At 39.5% G+C, this 24,636-nt stretch overlaps 2 protein-coding genes and 1 non-coding gene across 10 annotated transcripts in view; 1 reads left to right on the plus strand and 2 right to left on the minus strand.

Annotated features, from left to right (window-relative positions):
* The window catches only part of Rex2 (reduced expression 2), a 34,031-nt gene extending 21,297 nt beyond the window's left edge, over positions 1 to 12,734 (plus strand). For 5 of the 7 annotated variants that reach the window (XM_087551689.1, XM_087551691.1, XM_087551694.1 and 2 more), the window contains 2 exons: positions 6,954 to 7,080; positions 7,971 to 12,734. In XM_087551689.1, coding sequence (XP_087407815.1) covers positions 6,954 to 7,080; positions 7,971 to 9,247 — 1,404 coding nt within the window. In that variant the 3' untranslated portion in view covers positions 9,248 to 12,734. Of the gene's footprint in view, positions 1 to 5,206; positions 5,321 to 6,953; positions 7,081 to 7,970 lie in introns of all 7 variants that reach the window. The other 2 variants (XM_087551693.1, XM_087551695.1) reach the window with 1 other exon arrangement.
* The window catches only part of Rex2l4 (reduced expression 2 like 4), a 751,000-nt gene that overhangs the window by 230,160 nt on the left and 496,204 nt on the right, over positions 1 to 24,636 (minus strand). The window lies entirely within an intron of this gene.
* LOC120103192 (U6 spliceosomal RNA) lies at positions 15,938 to 16,044 on the minus strand. Its single transcript, XR_015621632.1, has one exon. It is a non-coding gene; the product is annotated as a U6 spliceosomal RNA (small nuclear RNA).

The following is a 24,636-nucleotide window of genomic DNA, read 5'->3' on the forward strand; positions in this document are numbered from 1 at the left end:
CAATATATGGAAGAGAAGAATTTGGAGAAGAATAAAATTATAAGGGATTCACTGTCTTGAATCAATAGTAAATATATTAGCTCTTTAGAGGCACAGGGAGCTATATGTGTCTTTATTTTGCAGTAGCATAATAGATGTGTTTGTGAGGAAATGCAGAATTCAGTATGCAAATTTTCTTGGCATTTTATGTCACATGGTGATTATGAGTGTCTATATACATGAAATCTTTTTGTTCCATAGAGCTTCCAAGACACATACTGCCCAGTATGGTGCTGTGTGGTAAATTCTCAATATAGAAATTGTTATTTCCCTTTGTCTTTTGTTCTGCATTTCAAAGTAGTATAAGTCCTATGTTCTATTTTTTCCCAATTTAGTATATTAGTAAAACTTTTCTGGGGCGTATAGCGTGGTGTTGTACATGATATATAAATTTTCAATCCTAAATAAATGTCCTTTCTAATTTGTTTTCTTCTTTTCTTTAGAAGGTAGAGTGCTTTATCTACTCTTTGTTTCCTGTTCTACGAACTATGTTTCACATAGTGACATACTGAAGGGATGTGAGGATGGTTCTACATTGCTTTATTTATTGGTTATTGTATTTATTTACATTCAAAATGTTCTCCCAATTACCAGGTCCCTTTCTTCAAATCTCCTATTCCCTGCTCCCTTCCCCCTTCATGTATGAGGATAGTCCCCCAGTCCTGGAACCATTGCTGCCTGAATACCCTAGCATCCTCCTACGCTGTAACATTGAGCCTCCTCATGGTCCTCAACTCACTTTGAAGCCAGATAGGAAAATCTTCTGCTACACTTGCTGCTGGGGACTTGGGTCCCTCTGGTTATACTATTTCATTGCTAGTTTAGTTCCTGGGAGCTCAGGGTATCTGGTTAGTTGATACTGTTGTTCTACTTATGGGTTGCATTCTCCTTTAACTACTTCAGTCCTTTGACTAACTCTTCCATTTGAGCATCAGATCCACATCTACATTGGTCAGACACTGTCAGAGCCTCTCAGTGCATAGCTGTACCAGGTTCCTCACAGCAAGGGTTTCTTAACATCAGCAATACTGTTTGGGTTTAATGCCTAGAGATGGGATGAATCCCTAGGTGAGTAGTCTCTGAATGGCCTTTTCTTCAGTGTCTGTTCCACTCTTTATCCTTGCTTTTCATTTGACAGGAACTAATCTGGGTTGATATTTTAGAGATGGGTAGGTGTCACCATCCTTGAACTGGGAGCTGATCCTATCCAGTGGATATGGTTACTACAGGTTCTTTTCCTGCTTTGTTGTGTATTTCAGCTAACAACATCTGTGTTGTGTCCTGGGAACCCCTTGCTTTTCAGGTATCTGGAGCTTTGTAATAGCTACCTCCAGTTTCCCACCTCTATTGCCACACACATCTGTTAAATTTCCTACCCTCTGTACATCTCCCAATCTCCTCCCGCACCAGATCCTGCCCTTCCGTCCTCTCTCCCTCCTAGGTCCCTCCTTCCTTTATCCCTCCTGTGATTTTCTGTTACTCCTTTGAAGTAGGTCTTAAACATCCATGGTTTGGGCAAAGGCATTCATGGTTTGGTCTTCCTGTCTGGCTTCATGTGGTCTGTGAGTTTTATCATGGGTACATAAACCTTTTGTTCTAATATCTACTCTTCCGTGAGTTCATACCTTGTGTGTTCTTGTGTGAATGGTTACCTCACTCGGGATGATATTTTCTCATTCCATTCATTTGCCTTCTAAGCTCATCACGTCCTCATTCTTAATAACTGAGTCATATTCCATTGTGTAAATGTACCATATTTTCTTTACCTATTCTACATCAGAGGAACACCTAGATTGTTTATAGATTCTGCCTATTATAAATAAGTCTGCTATGAACATAGTGGAACATTTACCTTTGACCAGTGTTTAGTCATACGCCCAGGAGTGGTATAGCTGAGTCCTCAGGTAAAATTATATCCACTTTTCCGAGGAACGACCATACTTTTCCAGAGTGGTTGTAGCAGCTTGCAATTGTACCAGCAACAGAGGAGTGTTCCCCTTTGTCCACATTGCAGCGATCATATGCTGTCACCCGAGTTTTTGATCCTAGCCATTCTGACTCCTATGAGGTGGAATCTAAAGTTTGTTAATTTGTGTTTCCCTGTTGACTAAGGATGTGAACATGTCTATAGGTGCTTCTCAGCTATTCCAGATCTCTCAGTTGAGAATTCCTTATTTAGCTTTGTACCCCATTTTTTTTAAATAAGGTTATCTGATTCTCTGTAGTCTAATTTTCTAAATTCTTTGTATTTATTGGATATTAACTCTCTATCAGATATAGGCTTGGTAGAGATCTTTCCCAGTCTATAGGTTGCTGTTTTGTCTTATTAACTATCCTCTGTCTTACAGAAAATGTTCAATTGTATGAGGTCCCATTTGTCAATAGTTGATCTTAGAGCCTGAGCCATTGGTATCCTGTTCAGCAAATTTCCTCAATTGCTGGTGTATTTGAGGATTTTTCCCACTTCTCTTCTATCAGATTTTATGTATCTCTTCTTATGTGGAAGTTCTAGATGCATTTGCAATTGAGCTTTGTGTAAGAAAAAAAAGAATGGATCAATTTGCATTATTCTAAATGGAGACTGCCACTTGAACCAGTACCATTTGTTGAATATCTTGTTTGTTTTCCACTGGATGGTTTTGGCATCTTAGTTAAAGATCACATGACTGTAGGTGTATGGCTTTATTTCTGCTTCTTCAATTCTAGCTCATTAATCTACCTGCATGTGTCTTTACCAATACCATACTTTTCCTTTTTACTACTGTTGCTCTGTAGTAGGGCTTGAGGTGAGGAATGGTGATTACCTCTGAAATCCTTATATTTTCAAGAATAATTTTCGCTATGCTGGGTTTTTTGTTATTACAGATGAATTTGAGAATTGTTCTTTCCCTCTAAAAAATTGCATTGGAATTTTAATGGGTATTGCATTGAGCCCGTACACTGCTTTTGATAAGATGGCCATTTTTCCTCTGTTAATCCTGCTGATCCCTGAGCCTGAGATTTCTTTCCATTTTCTGCAGTCTTGTAATTCTTTATTCAGAAATTTGAAATTCTTGTCAAATAGATCTTTCACTTATAGGTTAGGGTCACACAAACATATTTATGAATGTTTGTGACTATTTTGAAGGGTGTCATTTCTCCAATTTCTTTCCCACCCTTCTTTCTTTTGAGTAGAGGGATGCTACTAATTTTTTGAAGTTAATTTCACACCCAGATATTTTGCTTAAGTTATTTATCAGTTCTAGGAGTTCTCTGATTGATTATTTGTGGTCACAAGGTATACTTCCATATCAATCGCAAATAGTGTTATTTTGACTTCTGCCTTTCTAATTTGTGTCCCTTTGATCTCTTTATTCTAATTATTCTGGCTAGAACTTTGAGTACTGTGTTGAATAGATAGGGGAAAGTGGGCATCCTTATTTATTTCTTGATTTTAGTAGGATTGTTTCATTATTTCCCTCCATTTAGTTTGATATTGGCTATTGGTTTAGTGTTTATTGCTTTAATTATATTTTGATATACACATTGAATTCCTGATCTTTCCAATGTTTTTAACATGAAGGAGTGCTTTGTCAAAGGCCTCTTGAACACCCACTGAGTTGATCATGTGTTCTTTTTCTTTGAGTTTGTTTATATAGTGGATTATGCTAGTGGTTTCTGGTATATTGAACCAACTGTGCTTCCCTGGGAAGAAGCCTACTTGATCATGGCAAATGATGATTTTTGATTTACTTTTGGATTCGATTTGAATCTTTTTCACTGATATTAATTGGGGAAATTAGTCTGATGTTAGCTTTCTTTTTTGTTTCTTCTGGTGGTTTAGGTATGAGCATAACTGTGCCTTCATAGAATGAATTAGGTAGTGTTACTTGTGATTCTATTTGTTGACTATTTTGAAGTGCATTGGTATTAGTTAAATTTGCAGGTCTTATGTCCATCTGGTCCTTGGTTATTTTTGTGGGGAGTCTTTTAATGACTTATTCTATTTTTTAGAGGTTATGTGGCTGTTTATATAGTTTATCTGATCCTGATTCCTCTTTTACCTGGCATCTGTCTAGAAAGTCATCCATTACATCTAGGTTTTTCAGTTTTGTAGAGTATAGGCTTGTGTTGTAGGATCTCATAATTTTTTGAGTTTCTTCAGTTTTTATTTTTATGTCTGTATTTTCAGTTCTTATTTTAATTTGTATACTGCCTCTGTGTCCTCTGGTTAGTCTGGCTAAGGGTATATCCATCTTGTTATTTTTCTCAAAGAAGCATCTCTTGGTTTTGTTGATTTTGGATAGTTTCCTTTGTTTCTTCTCAGTTAATATTTTCCCTGAATTTGATTATTTCCTACAGGCTATTCCTCTTAGGTGTATTTGCGTCTCTCTGTTCTAGAATTATCAGATACACTGTTATGCTGCTAGTGTATGATCTCACCAATTTCTTTATTGAGGCACTCAGATCTCTGAATTTTTCTGTTAGCAGTGCTTTCATGATGTCCTATAAGTTTGGGTATATTGTTTTTTCATTTTCATGAAATTCTAAAAATCCTCAATTTTCTTACATTTTTCCCTGACCACTTTAGTAGAGAATCATTCAGCTTCCATATGTCTGTGGGCTGTTTGCTTTTATTGAAGACCATCCTTAGTCAGTGGTGATGTGATAGAATATATGGAATCATTTCAGTTGTTTTGTATCGATTTAGGCTTGTTTTATGTCTGATTATATGGTCAATTTTAGTAAAGGTACTGTGAATTGCTGAGAAAAAGGTATATTATTTTGTTTTAGGATAAAATACTCTATAATATCTGTTAAATCTACATGATTCATAAGCTTTGTTATGTTCACTATCTCTGTTTAGTTTCTGTTTCCATGATCTGTCCATTGGTGAGAGTGGATGTTGTAGTCTCCTAGTATTATTGTGTGAGGATCAATGTGTGCTTTACGCTTCAGTATCATTTCTTTTATCAATGTGCCCTTTCTGATCATATATGTTCAGAAACGACAGTTCATCTAGGATTTTTATTTTCTTTGATGAGTGTGAAGTGTCCCTCCTCATATTTTTTGATAACTTTTGGATGAAAGTCAGTTTTATTTGATATTAGCGTTGCTACTCTAGCTTGTTTCATGAGACTATTTGCTTCGAATTTTTCCCCATTTTGTTTCTTCTTTTCTTTGGCAGGAAGAATGGTTCACCTGTTCTCTTTCCTCTAACCTGAAATGATGTTATACATACAGAAAAACTGAAGGGTTTTGACCATGTTTATTTCTTTCCAATATTTTTCTCTTTAAGTATGTAAGTGTTGATCTGCATATTTTTAGATGCACTGAATGATAAATTATTCCTCTTTGTCCCTTAGTTCAGCACCAAACCCTTGAGATTGAAGTCACAGCAAATGTCTTTATCTCTTAGTCATTTTCTCATGCCACAGGTTTATATATCTGATGCCAATTTGTAGTAGAAATAATATATAACCTGAGTATTATAATTTTGATAAAAAAAGAACGAATTGTACATCACATTTATCTGCACACATGTCCATTCTGATACTCAAATGAGATTATATTGCAAAGAGAAAAAGATAAAGCTAAAATTTACAACATTGAAGTTTTCAATTAAGTCAATCACATGAGGAATAATGTATTCATATTTATGAAAATTAGGATAATTATCCCTATCATTAAAAAGATTTAATCAAAGAAACTTATTCTAGTTCATTGACATGCATTGTCACATACAGCATTCATTTTAACATACATATCTTAAATATTCTTTTGTGAAACATCATATGGAACATATGAAATCTGTGTTATATGTATTGCTTGTGCTAGGTTTTATAGAACTTTAAATAATTTAATTCCTTGTAACATTTTTCTCTTGGTTATGAAGATACTTACATAAAATAATTGCCCTAAGTATTTGATTCTGTGTGTCACTTGGAATGTTTAATATATGTCCTGATGTTGCACTCATTTTCTGTTTAAAGAAAAAACTCTAACTTTTGACTCATTAATTCTCCATTTAATACTCTACTTCTTCCTTATGGAAAGTTTCTAGCATTGAAGCTAGACTTCAGAATGTCAAAGACATATGTTATAATACAGGCATGTGAGGCCCAGCTGCACACAGGATTTAGCATATTGTCCATATTGTATGGTGTAGATATTGTAGAATTGATAGCATATTTTTCCTCATCTTAACTTGACCATCTGTGATCTGACATTAGGATTCTGTTTGATATCAACCTATACTACATATAGGTATATTATTGTATCCAGAAATCAAATGAACATATTATGTTCTGTAAAAGATTACAGCTTTTGAGATGCTTATATCATTCATTTTGAGAGAGATGTAAGTACAAGGAAATATATGACTATTTTAATACCTATATTTTGAACTTATATTTAATGTCTTTTATTTTATAATGTATGCTGGTAACAGTTGTCTGAAATTATGCATATTTGCTGTATATTCTTCCTGCCAGAAGTCTTCACCAGAGATCATTGATTTTAAGGAAATGAGTATAAAAACACATCTGTAGTACCATGGGGCTGAAGTTAAACAAATTTCATAATAGAGCACTTAAAAAGTTATTATACAATCCAAAGTGCACAAAAAAATTCAAATGTACTGATGGAGGCAAATCTTTCTTTTGCTGCTAAGGTCTCAAAAAAACCACAGAAAATTCATGAATGTGAAAGCCTTCATTACATGAGAGCATTATTGTAAATCATTCGGTAGATTGTCTATGGAAGAATAGCAATTCATAACTTTAGACTCATATCTGTGAAACTTTGAGAAAATATTTGCCCTTCAATATTTTCCTTTCCTAATGTATATAACAAATTATCTCCAATTCGTTACCTATTTTATAATGTAGGAAAGCAATTTTGTAAAGGAACAAATAGGTAATTTTCTATTACAGGGTTTCTTAACCTTCAAGGATGTGGCTCCAGAGTTCACACTAGAGGAATGGGAAAGTCTCAGTTTTGCTCAGCGGGCACTGTACATGGATGTAATTTTGGAGACTTACTACAATCTATTGTCTTTGGGTAAGAATGCACTTTTTGTAGAATTCCTGAGTCTTACTTTGAATTTTCCTACATTGCATTTATGTAAACTCTCTGAAATGTCTGGAAACCACTAGGATAAGGGATGTCCCTCTTAGCATGATAATTTTTCCATGGTATTTTCTTTATATTTCTCTGCTTTCTTTGGAGGAGTAACCAGTGTTATAGTCTTCGAGATCTTTCCAACACATCTTATCTAGCTTTTAGGGGAATTTGTGAGTTAAAAAATATAATGTTCAGAACAAGGAATTATATTTCTGGACACATAATAATTGTAGCACATTCATTTTATTATTACATTAATCTCTTTAATTGTGATTTTTAATAATGCAAAAGGTTTTAAGTAAATATAGAGCTGTTGGTTTGGAGAATTTTAATTTTGACTATTTCTTTGCATTTTGAGATGTGGTCTCTGAGTTTAGTATTCACACAGCATGTTCTTTATTTTCAGTATTTTGGATACTGACATAAGCATATGTATAGGATTCATTTATAATTATGAATTTGTAGCTAATTACATGTATACAATGTCACTCTGAATCAAATTGTAATAAAAAAATTAGAGATGTTATTCAGAGATCTACTTTGTGTATGTTCAATATTGATTGATGACTTATTTTTCTTAGCTTCTGCAAGGTACAATTTTTAAGAAAATATTAAGGTATTTTGATTCCTTTCAGTTGATATAGATCAGAATTGGGGTGTTTCTGAGGATCCAAGGAATGATTATAAAAAGAGTAAAACCAATTTTGAGAAAATAAATCCTTGAGATGGTCTATTTTACCAGATAATTCAGCAAACACCCATTATTGAATCTCTTTCTGCCCAGTGGAGTAACCCTTGTCATCCCTAATTGTACTTTTATTTTTCAGAAAATTATGTGATATGTGAAAAACATGGTAAGGTATTGGATAGAGACACAGAGTGCGTTGTCGATGAGCATGTGAATATCCAAGAGAAGTTTTGTAAATGGGAAGAAATTAGCAAAGTGACTCTTGAATCCACCCAAAGTACACCTTATAAAACTAATCTCCGAGATCCCACCCTTAAAGCTGGAAAAACCAGAGAAGTTTACAAATATAAAGACTGTGTACAGTTTTCAAATGAATGTGCTATCGCTGGTGTAAATTCCAGAATTCACATAGAGAACAAAGAGCACAATAAAGAATTTGATAAGGATTTTGTCCATGAAGATAAACTGACACTGAAACAAAACATTAATGGTAAGAACCTTCACCAATGTAGTGAATGTGAGAAATGCTTTACCAAAACAAGGGATCTTCATTTGCATCAGAGAATTCACACAGGAAAGAAACGTTACAAATGTAGTCAATGTGACAAATCCTTTGCCCGAGAATCCTATCTTAGGCATCATCAGAGAATTCATACCGGAGAGAAACCTTACAAATGCAGTGAATGTGACAAATGCTTTACTGAAAAAGGCACTCTCAGAACCCATATGAGAATTCATACCGGAGAGAAACCTTACAAATGCAGTGAATGTGACAAATGCTTTACTGAAAAAGGCACTCTGAAAAGACATATGAGAATTCATACAGGAGAGAAACCTTACAAATGCAGTGAATGTGACAAATGCTTTCGCCTACAATTCCATCTTAACATTCATCAGAGAATTCATACTGGAGAGAAACCTTACAAATGCAGTGAATGTGAAAAATACTTTACTTACAAATGTAATTTTAGGATTCATCAGAGAATTCACACAGGAGAGAAACCTTACAAATGCAGTGAATGTGACAAATTCTTTACTGAAAAAGGTACTCTGAGATTTCATCAGAGAATACATACAGGAGAGAAACCTTACAAATGTGGTGAATGTGACAAATGCTTTGGCCACAAATCCCATCTTAGTATTCATCAGAGAATTCATACAGGAGAGAAACCTTTCAAATGCAGTCAATGTGACAAATGCTTTACTGAAAAAGGCACTCTGAGAAGCCATATGAGAATTCATACCGGAGAGAAACCTTATAAATGCAGTGAATGTGACAAATGTTTTCGCCTACAATGCCATCGTAGTATTCACCAGAGAGTACATACAGGAGATAAACGTTACAAATGCAATGAATGTGACAAATGCTTTGGCTACAAAAGTAGTCTGAGAATTCATCAGAGAATTCATACTTGAAAGAAACAAAGATAAACAGAACCGAAAGCTGATGCTTTGAGAAAATCAACAAGATAGATAAACACTTAGCCAGAATAATCACAGGGCATAGAGACTGTGGCCAAATTAACAAATATCAGAAATGAAAAGTTAGACATAACAACAGCATCAGAGGAATTTAAAAATATCACCAGATCCTAATAAAAAGACTATATTCAACAAAACTTAAAAATCGGGAGGAAGTGGACAATTACCTAGACAGATACCAGGTACTGAAGTTAAATCAGGAACAAATAAACCATTTAAAGAACCCCATAACTGCTAAAGCAATAGAAGTAGACATTAAAAGTCTCCCATCCAAAAAAAGCCCAGGTCTAGAAGGGTTAAGTGCAGAATTCTATCAGACCTTCATAGAAGACTTCATACCAATACTGTCCAAACTATTCCACAAAATTGAAACAGATGGAGCAGTACCAAATTCCTTCTATGAAGTCACAATTACTCTTATACCTAAACCACACAAAGATCCAACAAAGAAAGAGAACTTCAGGCAAAATTCCCTTATGGATATTGATACAAAAATACTCAATAAAACTCTTGCAAACCGAATCTAAGATCACATCAAAACGATCATCCACCATGATCAAGTATGCTACATCCGAGGGATGCAGGTATGTTCAATATATGGAAAACCATCAAGATACTCCACGATAGAAAAAAACTGAAAGATAAAAATCACATGATCATTTCATTAGATGCTGAGAAAGCATTTGACAGAATTTAACACCCTTTGATCATAAAAGTCCTGGGAAGATCAGGAATTCAAGGCCCATACCTAAACATAGTCAAAGCCATACATAGCAAACCAGTCACTAACATTAAACTAAATGGAGAAAAACTTGAAGCAATCCCACTAAAATCAGGGACTAGACAAGGGTGCCCACTCTCTCCCTGCTTATTCAATATAGTTCTCGAACTCCTAGCCAGAGCAATCAGACAACAAAAGGAGATAAAGGGGGTACAGATTGGAAAGGAAGAAGTCAAAATATCACTATTTGCAGATGATATGTAGTATATGTACATTACCCCAAAAGTTCCACCAGAGAACTACTAAACCTGATAAACAATGTCAGCAAAGTGTCAGGGTATAAAATTAACTCAAATCAGTAGCTTTCTTGTGCGCAAAAGATAAACAGGCTGAGAAAGAAATTAGAGAAACAATACCATTCATAATAGTGTCAAATAATCAAAAACACCTCAGTGTGATTTTAACCAAGCAAGTGAAAGATCTGTATGATAAAAACTTCAAGTCTCTGAAGAAAGAAATTGAAGATTTCAGAAGATGTATAGGTCTTCCGTGCTCATGGGTCAGCAGGATTAATATAGAAAATATGGCCATTTTACCAAAAGCAATCTATAGATTCAGTGCAATCCCCATCAAAATTCCAATCCAATTCTTCATAGACTTAGAACAATTCGCAAATTCATCTGTAATAAAAAACCCAGGATACCTAAAACTATCCTCAACAATAAAAGAACTTCCGGGGAAATCACCACCCCTGACCTTAAGCACTATTGCAGAACTATAGTGATAAAAAACTGTATGGTATTGGTACAGAGACAGGCAGATAGACCAGTGGAATAGAATTGAAGAACCAGAAATGAACCCACACACCTATGGGCACTTGATTTTTGACAGAGGAGCCAAGACCATCCAATGGAAAAAAAGATAGCATTTTCAACAAATGCTTCTCGTTCAACTGGAGGTCAGCATGTAGAAGAATGCAAATCGACCCATTCTTACCACCCTGTACAAAGCTTAAGTCCAAGTGGATCCAGGACCATCACATCAAATTAGAGGAAAACGTGGGGAAGCATTTCGAAAACATGGGCACTGGAAAAAATTTCCTGAACAAAACACCAATGGCTTCTGCTCTAAGATCAAGAATCGACAAATGGGATCTTATAAAACTACAAAGCTTCTGTAAGGCAAAGGACACTGTTGTTAGGACAAAACGGCAACCAACAGATTGGGAAAAGATCTTTACCACTCCTACAACTGATAGAGGGCTTATATCCAAAATATACAAAGAACTCATGAAGTTAAACTGCAGTGTGACAACCCTATGAAAAAATGGGGTTCAGAGCTAAACAATGAATTCGCAGCTGAGGAATGTTGAATGGCTGAGAAGCATCTACAGAAATGTTCAACATCTTTAGTCATAAGGGAAATGCAAATCAAAACAACCCTTAGATTCCACCACACACCAGTCATAATGGAAAAGACCCAAAACTCAGGTAATAGCAGATGCTGGCAAGGATGTGGAGAAAGGAACACTCCTCAATTGCTGGTGGGACTGCAGACTGGTACAACCATTCTGGAAATCAGTCTGGAGGTTCCTCAGAAAATTGGACAGTGAACTACCTGAGGATGCAGCTATACCTCTCTTGGGCATATACTCAAAAGATGCCCCTACATATAACAAAGACACATGCTCCACTATGTTCATAGCAGCCTTATTTATAATATCCAGAAGCTGGAAAGAACCCAGATGCGCTTCAACAGAGGAATGGATACAGAAAATGTTGTACATCTGCACAATGGAATACTACTCAGCTATCAAAAACAGTGACTATCAAAACCATAGGCAAATAGATGCAACTGGAAAATATCATCTAGAGTGAGATAACCCAATCACAGAAAAACACACATGGTATGCACTCATTGATAAGTGGATATTAGCCCAAATGCTCAAATTACCCAAGACACACAGAACACATGAAACTCAAGGATGACCAAAATGCAGATGCTTCACTCCTTCTTTAAAAGGGGAACAAGAATACCCTTAGGAGGGGAAAGGGATGCAAAGTTTAGAACAGAGGCTGAAGGAACGCCAATTCACAGCCTTCCCCACATGTGGCCCATACATATACAGCCACCAAACTAGATAAGATGGATGAAGCAAAGAAGTTCAGGCTGACAGGAACTGGACGTAGATCTCTCCTGAGAGACAGCCAGAATTGGCAAATACATAGGTGAATGCCAACAGCAAACCACTGAACTAAGAACGGGCCCCCTGTTGAAGGAATCAGAGAAAGGACTGAAAGAGCTGAAGGCGCTTGAAACCCCATATGAACAATAATGCCTACCAACCAGAGATTCCAGGGCCTAAGCAACTACCTAAAGACTATACATGGACTGACCGTGTGCTCCAAGTGCATAGGTTGTTAATGAGCAGCCTAGTAAGGGCACCAGTGGAAGGGGAAGCCCGTGGCCCTGCCAAGGCTGGACCCCCTGTGAACGGGATTGTTGGGGGGAGGGCAGTAATGGTGGGAGGATGGGGAGAGGAACACCCATATTGATGGGCAAGTGTAGTGGTTATGGGGATGTTGGCCTGGAAACGGGGAAAGGGGATAACATTTGAAATGTAAGTAAGAAGTACTCAATTTTATAAAGATTGGGGAAAAGAGAAATATATCTAATAAAAAAAAAGTTAAAAAAATAAAAGTACACAACCTTTCCTCTCCTCCCAGTACCCCTAACTGAATTCTTTACCCCATTTCCATTAGAAGCACAAGTCCCTGTCTATTGGATGTAGTTAGTGAAGATCTTTTTTTCACCTATTTTTATCCTGAAGATGGTGTCTTTTGACTTACAGAAGCTTTTCACATTCACACGTTTCAATTTATTAATTCTTGACCTTAGATCCAGAGCCATTGGTGTTCTCTTTTGGAAGTTCTCTCCTCCTGTTCACATATTTTCAAGGCTATTCTCCAATTTCTGTGTTCTTAGATTTCATCTGGATTTGTAAAGACATCTTTGATCCATTTGGATCAAAATATTGAGTATTTTGCAGGATAATAAATATCTGCATTCCTCTTCATGAAGACATCTAGTTGTACCAGCCTCATTCATATAAGATAGTCTCTCCTTTCCATTGTATGGTTTTAGCTTCCTTTTCAATACATCAAGTGTACATTGATACATGGATTTATTTTTGGATCTACAGCTGTAGTGAATTGAACCACCTCTCAGTATCTATACCAATACAAGCAAGTTTTATTACTATTGTTTAGCACTATTGCTTAAAGTCAATGATATTGACACCTCTAAGTTTTTTTTTTTAAGGTACAGGATCATTTTATGTATCCTGTGTTTATTAAAGTCAATGATATTGACACCTCGGTAAGTATTTTATGGTACAGGATCGTTTTATCTATCCTGTGTTTATTTTTTGTTTATTTATTTTGATAGTGAGATGGAGGTTTTATTTTTTCAAAATATGTGAAGAGCTGGGTTGAAATTTTGATGAAAATTGCACTGAATCTGTAGATTTCTTTTTTGGTAACATGCACATTTTTATTATGTTAATCCTCATGATACATGAGCAAGGTAGATCTTTCTGCCTCTGGCATCTCAGTTATTTTTTTCTTTTTGCAAATACTTGCAGTTCTTGTCAGACAAGTTTTCACTTACTTGGTGAGAGGTAAATGAAAGTATTTCATTTTATTTGTGTCACTTGTGAAGGGTTCTGTTTCCATAAATTCTTTCTCAGTCTGTTTATTGAATTTGTAGAGGAGAGCTATTGATTTTTTTCATGTCAATTGTTTATCCAGCCACTTAGCTAAAATTTTTATCAACTGTAGTTTTCTGGTAGAATTTTTGATTTCACTTGTAGATACATACTATCATATCATCTGCGAATAGTGATAAGTTTACTTCTTCCTTTCCAATTTATATCCCTTTGATTTCCTTTAGTTGCCTTATCACTTGAGCTAGAATTTCTAGTACTGTTTTGTAGAGTTATGGGGAGAGTGGACACCCTTGCCTTGTCCCTGATTTTATGGAAAGTTCTTTAAGTTTCTCTCTGTTTAATTTGATTTTGGGTATTGGCTTGCAGTATGTTGCCAATATTTTATTTAGGTATGCCCCTTGCATCCCTTTTCTCTCCAAGAGTTATGATAAAGGGGGTTGGATTCTATCAAACATGTTTTTGGCATCGAATGAGATTTGTTTTTCTTTTAAAAGTATTTTTATTGAAAATGTTTTTCTTTTTGTTTTTTAATTATATTTATTTTATTCATTTACATTTTATTCAATGTTATCCCCTTTCCTGGTTTCCCTTCCATAAACCCCATATCCCATACCCTTTCTTTAATGAGTGTGTTCTGCCACCCAACCACTTACCCCTTCCTACCTCCCCTCCCTGAGATTCACCTACATTGTGGGGTACAGCTTTGGCCAGACCAAGGGCTTCTCCCAGTGGTTCCCAACAAAACTATTCTCTGGTACATATGCAGCTGGAGCCATGGGTCTGTCCATGGTAGTCTTTGGGCAATGGTTTAGTCCTTAGGAGAACTGATTGGTTGTTATTGTAGTTCTTATGGGGTTTCAATCCCCTCCAGCTCTTTCAATCCTTTCTCTAACTCCTCCAATGAGTACCCTGTTTTCAGTTCTAAGGTTGGCTACTAGCATTTGCCTCTGCATTTATCATGCTCTGGCAGAGACTCTCAGGAGACAGATAAATCAGGCTCCTGAAATTATAATGGCAACTCCAGCTTGATTCTTCGGACCATTTGCTTGGACAATTTTTTCCAACCTTTTATTGTGAGTTATTGTGTCTTTGTCACTGAGGTGTGTTTCCTGTGTGCAGTAAAATGCTGAGTCCTCTTTATGTATTCAGTCAGTTAGTCTATGTCTCTTTATTGGGGAATTGAGTCCTCAATTAAGGATGTTAAGAGATATTAAAGAATAGTGATTGCTGTTTCCTGTTGGTTTTGTTGTTAGTGATGGAATTATGCTTGAGTGTCTCTCTTCGTTTGGGATGATGGCAAGATTACTTTCTTGCTTTTTTTGAGGGTATCGTTTCCCTCCTTGTGTTGCAGTCTTCCATTTTTATCCTTTGTTGGGCTGGATTTGTGGAAATATATTGTGTAACCTTGGTTTTAGTATTGGAATATCTTTGTTTCTCCATTTATGTTAATTGAGAGTTTTGCTGACTATAGTAGCCTGGGCTGGCATTTGTTTTACCTTCATGGCTGTATGACATCTCCCCAAGGGTCTTCTGGCTTTCATAGTCTCTGGTGAGAAGACTGGTGTAATTCTGATAGGTCTGCCCTTATATGTTAATGGACCATTTTCTCTTACTGTTTTTAATATTCTTTCTTTTGTGCATTTGGTATTTTGACTACTATATGATGGGTAGAATTTCTTTTCTGGTCTAATCTATTCAGAGCTCTGTAGGCTTCTTAACGTGTTTCTGGGCATCTCTCTCTTTAGGTTAGGGAAGTTTCCTTCTATAATTTTGTTAAAGATATTTATTGACCCTTTAGGTTGGGAATCTTCACTCTCTTCTATACCTATTTCCTTATGTTTGATCTTCTCATAATGTTTTGGATTTTCTGGATGTTTTGGGATAGGATCTTTTTGCATTTTACAATTTCTGTGACAGATGTGTTAGTGTTTCTATGATATCTTCTGCCTCTGAGATTCTCTTTTCTATTTCTTGTATACTGTTGCTGATGCTTGTGTGTATTACTCCTTGACTGTTTCCTAGGTTTTCTATCTCCAAGGTTGTTTCCCTTTGTGATTTATTTGTTGTTTATATTTCCATTTTTAGATCTTGGATAGGTTTGTTCAATTGCTTCACCTGTTTGGCTGTGTTTTCCTCTAATTTTTAAGGGATTTCTGTGTTTCCTCTTTAAGGGATTCAAAATATTTAATGCTTCATGAATTTGCATGTTATCCTTGTGCAGGGGCCATGTTAATCTTCTCTGTATAGTTCCAATTTTAGGATATATGCTGCTGGAGCCAGCATGAATTTAATATTTTTTAGGAGGCTGACTGGTTTCATGGTCAGATTCTAAAACTGTGGGGATGTGCTTTTTTATCTTCCGCTGCTGTAGCAGATCTCTTTTCCATAAATGAATGACTATATCAACCATATATGGCTTCAGTTTTCCTCCCTGACCTTCAGGTCCTATACATTTAAACCGTTTCATCATTTGTTTTATCTTTGGTAAAGTCCAACTCCTTGAAATTAGATGCCTACTTCTTTTTTTAAAGGATATTTTTATTTACATTTCAAATGTTATTCCCTTTCACATTTTCCCTTCCATAATCCCATTATCCCATCCCCCTCCCTTTTTTAGAAGTGTGTTTCCCCTCCCCAACAACATCCCTTTCCCACCTCCACACCCTGACATTCCCATACAACAGGGTGGGGTTCCAGCCTTGGCAGGACCAAGGGCTTCTACTCCCATTGGTACCCAACAAGGCCATTGTCTGCTACATATGCAGCATCCAGCTACTCTAACCTTTTCTTCAAGTCTGATAATCTGTCTCCTACAGGTTCTCTATGAGTTATTTTTACTTGCCTTACTGAATTTTCCTTTCAGGGTCTTAATTTTGATGTTTCTAACCTCATATTGAACTTACTGTTCTTATCCTACATTGTAGTCCACGTTTCCTTTAGGCATCTGCTATTATTTTCTTGCCCAAGAATCATTTTGTTCCTGTCCTCTTTGAGTTGATTTCCCTGGTTTACAAGCTTTGACTCTGGGTATTTAATTCTTTATCTTAACTGCCATGTAAATTGCATTCCTAATGGGATATATGGTTTGTGGTTCCAACCAAGTGCACTTTATCTTTGTTTTACTTTGTATTGGATATATATTCTGAGCATCAGAATTCAGAGGAATTGCTGTCAATATCATTAGCTCAGTGGGTTATACTCACAATGTGAGAACTTAGGCAGGAAAACTTGTGTATGAAGTGTTCAGAATCCAGGTGCAGTATCCTACTACATCTAGTTCTGGTCTAGTCTATCAGCACCTTGAGGGGAAGCTGTACAGAGTAGGTCCTGGGCATCCTGACAGCTGCAGTTGCATGTTAGACAGACTGCAACAGGGTTGGAGGAGTGGTTTCCAGATGGGGAGGGTGGGTACACCTGAATGATCAGATGAGTTTAAGAAAAAGACAACATCAAAACAAAGGAACAATCAATCAGGTAGGCCAGAAAAATTCAAACCAACAAAAAGAGCCAACACCTGGCAAAAGAATAAACATGAAGTAAAGTGGAGACATCATGAAAATATCTCTTTTCTCTGAGGATTTCAGTTTAGTCTCTGAGATGTAAGAGTTGGTCACACAGTTAACATACATTCAGAGTCCTTTTAGAAGCAAAACTGAGGAGGAGTAAAAAAGACTTTAAGAAAACTATTGTGACCCACGGAGTGCAGATTGTTAACTTCTCCAACTATATGTCTCTGAAAAAAAGCCCTAAGTGCAGGGTCTAATCATCCCCACACCTGCAAGTAGTTCACATTACAGAATTCAACAAACCATGAACGTGCATAGGCAGAGTGCTTTTCATGATATAAGGGGACATTATTCTTAAGTAAGTGAGCAATCATAATTATTGAAAAGGTGCTGTCTAATTCTGCCTTAATCTAGAGTAACTTTTCTACTTTTAAAAATATGGCCTGATATCATCCCCTCTCAGCATGCTGGACTGACCCTGGGAAGGACTCAAAGGAATTCAGGAGGAATGGTTAAATGTGGTGCCTATTAACATATCAATGCAGACAATGTGGCCTAGGTGCTTTCTTGGATCCTGGTTCTCCCTTAGCCATCCCATCTATCCTCTCTTCTAGTCCACAATACCCCTCCCCCAAACCTCATGCTCCTGGTTCAGTCTGGACACAACCAGATAACTCTGAATGCTTTCTTCCTCAGATTGTAGTGCCAAATATTAATCTCATCATTAGACCAGGTACCTTCTTGCAATGCTGCAGGTTGCATGTTTTGGAAAATAGTAAAGCTTCATGGGAAATTACAATGGGTTATACAACCCCGTGTACCATGTCATCAAAGTCCATACCTCTTCAGCCATACCTTTCTGCAATCCAGTCTTCATTTTTCATTCAAACCTAAGATTTCACATTAACAAGAACTTGTAGGGCTGAGACACCTCACTCAGGATGATATTTTCTAGTTCCATCCATTTGCCTGCAAATTTCAGGATGTCCTTTTTCTTATTAGCTGAGTAGTATTCCATTGTGTAAATAAACCACATATTTGTATCCACTCTTCTGTCATGGGACATTTTGGTTGTTTTCCAGCTTCTGTCTATCACAAAGTTGCTCTGAATATAGTGGAACATGTGCCCCTATGGCACCGTGGGCGTCTTTTGGTTATATTCCCGAGAGTTGTATTGCTGGATCTTTTGGTAGATCTATTTCCAATTTTCTGAGGAATCTTCAAATTAATTTTCAGAGTAGTTGTACCAGTTTGCATTCCCTGCAGCAATGGAGGAGTGTTCCTCTTTCTCCACATCCCTGCCAATATGTGTTGTTACCTGTGGTTTTGGTGTTAGCCATTCTAACTGGGGTAAGGTGGAATCACAGGGTCGTTTTTATTTGCATTTCTCTGATCACTAAGGACTTTGAACATTTTTTGAGGTCTTGAGCCTCTGTTATTCTTAAAGAACTACAATTCCCAGCATTCCAGGAAGTTATGTGCCTCCTGTACCATGGAGGCAGCCAGGTTATAATTGAGAATTACAGATGCAAGCTATCCATCCTCATTTAAAGAGTGAATGCTTGGTGTTTAGAGGCAAGCTCAAGCAAGCTTCAAAACTGAACATGGGGAGCACAGGGTAATTGCCCATATCTGGGTAGATCAGACTGTTGAGCTTCAGGAGCTGGTGTGGTTTGCAGTAGACAATTGTGGCTCCTTGTGTAGTCTGATTAAATTCTAGTTATTCCCTGGACCAGACACCCTGCTAGTACACCAATCCCCATTGGTAATTTATATGTTCTCTGCTGGTGATGAAAGAACCTAGCTCGAGTCTCAGGATGGTGCTCCCCAGGAAACACCGATCCCAGACGAGCCCCCAAATGAAAGAACCTACCTCGAGTCTCAGGATGGCGCACCCCAGGAAACACCGATCCCGGACGAGCCCCCAAATGAAAGATCTCTGAAGAGAGAGACCCTTATTCAAGTCTTGGGAAATCAAGGACCCCAGACACAGAGAGACCATTTTGGATGTCATAAGCAAAGGCGAGGTTTATTACGGAGATCTATTACGGGGATTTCCGGGCCGACATGTATCCCATGCAGGAGACAGAGGTGTCGACCCCGAAGCTCAAAAGTCAGGGGTTTATATAGGGAAGGCTAGGGTGTTTGGCGTAGTTACACACAATTGGCTAATTTCTGGCACGGCTATAAGTGATTGGCTCATTCAAACATGGCAGTGAGATTACAGCAGCAGAAGAGTACGTGCTGACTGGAGAGTACAGGATTTTAGAAGCTAGGGGCTTATCAGGGTTTGAAGGACATCTGGTTAAGGTGTGACTCTGAGTAAGCTGGGGGAGGTGCCCTTCTGCATCTTTATGGCCTGTCAGTCCGGGCTGCAGGGTGGGCCCCGCCCTGCCTGGACAGTGTTTAGCCCTGAGTCTGTGGATTTTGAAACTTACTCTTTTAATTTTATATTTTTGAACCTTAAATCTGTATAATTTTCCTTTCAGTGAAATGAACCAATTCAAGAAAGACTAGATTAGATTAAGTGCCAGGTTATTGGGAAGCTGTTCTTGGATGACTTTGAAAGACCCCCAGAGTGGGGAGACCCTCACTCAAGTCTCGGGATGACGCGACCCCCCAAGAACTCACAAAAGACCGTCCTTGTTGTAATCACATGAGGTTTATCGATAGCAACCGGTGCACTGGGGTCGAGACTCGTATCCCACGCAGGGGCAGTGGAGTTCGACCCCGAGAGGCTGGGTGAAGAGGTATTTAAAGGGAGAAACCACAACCCGAGGGGACAGGGATGGCGTCATTGGAAAGTGTGTAGAATAACAGTGAAAAATCACAAGGAAGAACTCTCTGTCCCCCAAGATTGTTTCCTAGGAGAAGCTGTCTCCTACTTCTCAGATTGTTTAACTTCATGGTCCGCTAGTTCCTAGGAGAAGTTGTTTCCTGCTTCTCAAGATTGTTCTCTAAGATTTATGGTCAGTTAGTTTCTGGGAGAAAGCTGTTGAGCTGACCAATGTAATTATCCATTCTAATAGCCCTAGGAGAGGCTTCTTGGAACATACAATTTTGGGGCCTAACATGTTTTTTTTCTGCTCTAAACTTTGTGTCTAGGGGGGCAACTTTAAAACTTTTATCTTTTAACTTCACCTTCAGCAAAGACTGAGTTCAGGAAAGTAACCAGTGTGTGAGAGGTAGGCAGGGAGGAGAAGAAAAAGAGGAATATGACATGAACAGAGAGAAGGGAAGAAGTAAGCAATATAGACACACACACACACACACACACACGGAGAGATATAGATAGGGAGAGAGAGAAAAAAGAAAGAAAGAAAGAAAGAAAGAAAGAAAGAAAGAAAGAAAGAAAGAAAGAAACCAAGCAGAGTTAAATCAGTTGGTGTGTAGAAGGATTTTTAGCTGAATAGCTGAGTTGAGCAGCCAGCAAAAGGTCAGGAATAACTAGTGAAAAGCTCTCAGAGAGAACTTTCCCTAGGGAAGGAGACCCTCCAGCCCAATGACCAGACCGAGACCACAGGATGCAATCAGAGGTGCAAGAGGATTTGGTTTATTGTCAGGATACACAGGCACCTGTGGGCACTTCAGTCAACTCGGGGGACTGGCGTGCCCAGCAGAACCAAGGACGGGTTTTTTATAGGGTTTTGGGAAGCAGAAGCAAGCATACAGAAGCAGATGCATGGTTACAGGGATATAATTGGTGGATTCTAATGAGGCGAGGGTTCAGCCTGGGGGCAAGTTCCCTAGCCGCCTTCCTGGAACATAAAGGCTGACTTGGCCCCCCACCAGGGTGTGGGACCTCTCCCAGGGCTTTCCACATTCCTCTTTTTCATTGTCAGGCGCTTAACCACAATCATCCTGTTGCCAGGCGCTCAACCACACACATCCTGCTTGGCAGCCACTGTGTTCTCAGTGTTCTGACCTTTCCCTGCACCAGTCATCTTAAGTACAGTCTTGCAAAATGGCGTTACTGCTGCTAAGCTGGGGTCTTTCATTCCCCCATTTTTTTGCTAACTTTGAGTGAAATCTTTCACTCGACTTGGTTAAGAAATCTCTGTCTCCAGTTGTCTCAGCCTATGGTACTGCTGGGTCAGTACAAGGGTCTGAATGACTGAAAATCTATCCCTCATGAACTGTACCAGCCTGTTAAGGATACAGGGTCCAAAAAGGAGAATTAGGAGAAGATTAAGTAGACAGGAGGGTAGCAAATCAAGGGGATCGGTTAAACCACCCCTCGAACCACCCTTGTTGGGAATCAAACAGCTTTTGTCTCTGGGCCAAGCATTCTCAAAGCTTAGCCATATTATCTCTTACTATTCCGCTATGGTCTGCATAGAAGCAACACTCTTCTTTTAGAGCAGCACACAATCCACCCTCGTGGAGGAACAGCATATCTAGCCCCCGTCTGTTTTGGAGGACTACCTCAGACAACAATGTCAAGCACTTTTCTAATGCTGACAGGAAGTAGGTCCCAGTGGGAACCCTCTGAGTGGTGTTGCAGAGGGTATGGTGTGTGGGGGGTACATTCCCCAAGCAAAGCCCTCATCCCAATACCTCGGGCAGAGTTAGTTTGTGGCTAGGGGTATTGGCACAGCTGTCCGGGGCAGTGGTCAGATTGGTATAGTTTCCAATGACTGCCACCCCTTCATAATATGGCAGACCAGAAACGAGGCACAACCAGCACTCCTGAGTCCTAGAAGGGTCTGAATAATTGAGAGCCAGATATGCACCAGTCACCAAATTGAATAGTCGATCCCCGGTGCCTGGCGACGGGGAGGTCAGAATGGTGGAGCCCCCCGTCGTAGAGAAGGGGTTTGTAGGGGTGTTACCAGGGGCCTGAGTGACTTTAGGCAATGACGGGGGTTGGGCCTGTGCTGGGAGCAAGGGAGGTTTCTGATCTTGTAGAACTAGGTTGGGTCCAATGGGTCAAGTGGCCAGGGGAGAAACCTGTCTATTTAGAGAGAACAGGCCCACCGGGTCGGTCCCTGTGACATATAAGCGCAGGCCCCAAGATTTGGGCCCATCCCAAGTCGCTCTCCTACCTGAGTCGGTGAAGTGGAGGATGAGGGGATTGCATTTCCTGCCCTGTTTACACGAGGTGTAAGGAGAACGACCGTCTCGTTTCAGAGTGATCAGGTCTCAAGAGGAGGATGGCTTCCAATACTCATCCCCAGTGGTCTCACATCCCCACTGGGCACAGTATCCACTCCCCAGCCCTCTGCACTCCTGGCTCACTCTGTGTCCAGGGCAAACGTAGATCTCCTTGCCGTGGGACGCCAGGCCGCAACCATAGTAAGTGGTTGAGGGATGCCAATTATGGGTAGTGCCAGGCTCCCACCTGTAGTCCACCACATCACAAAGGTCAAAGTATAAGGGAGGGAAGGCATCGGCCAGCGTCCCCCTTATGGAGGTAGCATTAGCCATCCCTCCCGTCATGAGATTAGTGACTGTCCAGGTAATGTTATAAATGTGGTGGGGGCTTATTCCCCTACTGACTCCGGGCCACAAAAGGGCTAGGAGGAGCCACGTAGGAGTTTTAACTTTAAGGGGTTTGGGGTGCGCTGAACTTTCCATGTCTGGGGTGTAGTGTTGTAATTAGTCTATTCCTCAGACCGGGCTGCCTTGCCGTGTGACGCGTGGATCCAGGCCGCGATCCCGTCCACCTTTAGGGCTGTCGGGGTAGTCAGGAGGATGGTGTAGAGTCCTTTCCACCGTGGATCGAGATTCTTGGTCTGATGTCTGAGCACCCACACGGTGTCTCCAATCTGGAACGGGTGTGGCACCACTGGATGCTCAAGCTTGTCCTGGTAAGCAGCAGCCAGAGGTTTCCAGATGTCTCTCTGCACGATCTGTAGGACCTGCAGATCGGCCCTCAGAGAAGGGCTGTCAGCAGAATCAGCAATGTTTGAATCAAAGAAATGGACAAATGGGGGTGGTGCTCCATACATTATTTCAAAGGGAGTTAGACCATGGGGGCCCGGGGTGTTCCGGGCCCGATATAGAACTAGGGGAAGGAGGGCCACCCAGTCCTTTGAGCCAGTTGCAAGCATAAGTTTGGATAAAGTCTCCTTAATTGTTCTATTCATGCGTTGTACCTGACCTGAACTCTGGGGTCTATAGGCACAATGTAGTTTCCAATCAATCCCCAGTAATTTGGCCACCAACTGACTTACTTGGGAGACGAAAGCGGGTCTGTTGTCCGACCCCAACGCTTGAGGCATGCCATACCTGGGAAAGATTTCTTTGAGGAGCTTCTTGGTGACCATCTTTGCAGTCTCGTGCTTTGTGGGGAAGGCTTCGACCCATCCTGAGAAGGTGTCTACCAACACTAGAAGATACTTGTATCCATACATACCTGGTCTAATTTCAGTAAAATCAATTTCCCAATGGATGCCTGGCGGTGTCCCCTAGGACGAACTCCTTGTCCAATCATGGTCCTTCCCGGGTTAACCTGAGCGCATGCTTTGCAACTCTCAGTCACCTTTTGTATTGCTTTGTCCCTATTCAAAAAAACACAGGTTTATCTTTTCTCGATCTAGTAAGGTTTTCATCTTCTTAAACCCCAAATGGGTCAATTTATGTAGGAAGGAGATCAATTCAAAAGTCATATTTATTGGCATAACTGTCTTTCCTTTGTAGACCCACTGTTTTACTTGAGGATAGTAGATGGCCCCCATTTTTTCTAGGAGCCCTATATCCTAATGGGTATAAACCCAACTGGTTTGTCTCACCGGTAGGGACGTGGGTTGATCTGGGCTTTTTAAGGGCAGAGTTTGTTTGCTCATGGCCACTTCTCGCGCCGTGGTGTCAGCCAGCTGGTTTCCTCGTGCCTCTGGGTTGTGCCCTTTCTGGTGTCCTGGACAATGCATAATACTCAGTCTTTTGGGCAAAAATAGGGCTTCTAAGAGGGCCAGCATTTCGGCCTTATTTTTGATATCCTTACCCTCGGATGTGAGCAGCCCCTGCCTTCGGTAGATCTCCCCATGGATGTGTGCCGTGGCAAAGGCGTAACGGCTGTCTGTATACACATTTAGCCTCTTACCTTTTGCCATCTTGAGCGCCTGAGTCAAGGCGATGAGTTCAGCCCGTTGTGCAGAGGTACCAGCAGCCAGGGTTCTCGCCCAAATCACTTTGTCCTCCGTAGTGACCGCGGCTCCAGCCTTTCGCTCCCCGTCTGCCAAGAAACTGCTGCCATCCGTGTACCATGTGTGGTCAGCATTCTGAAGAGGCTGGTCTGATAGGTCCTGCCTGGTTCCATGTACTTCTGCAAGTATTTGTAGGCAGTCATGCTGTTCTGCCTCCTCTGGTAGAGGAAACAAGGTGACAGGATTGAGAGCGACTATGGGCCCAAACTGAACTCGCTCTG

Source organism: Rattus norvegicus, chromosome 5 (genome assembly GCF_021556685.1).
Source record: "Rattus norvegicus strain SHRSP/BbbUtx chromosome 5, alternate assembly SHRSP_T2T, whole genome shotgun sequence".
Taxonomy (NCBI): domain Eukaryota; kingdom Metazoa; phylum Chordata; class Mammalia; order Rodentia; family Muridae; genus Rattus; species Rattus norvegicus.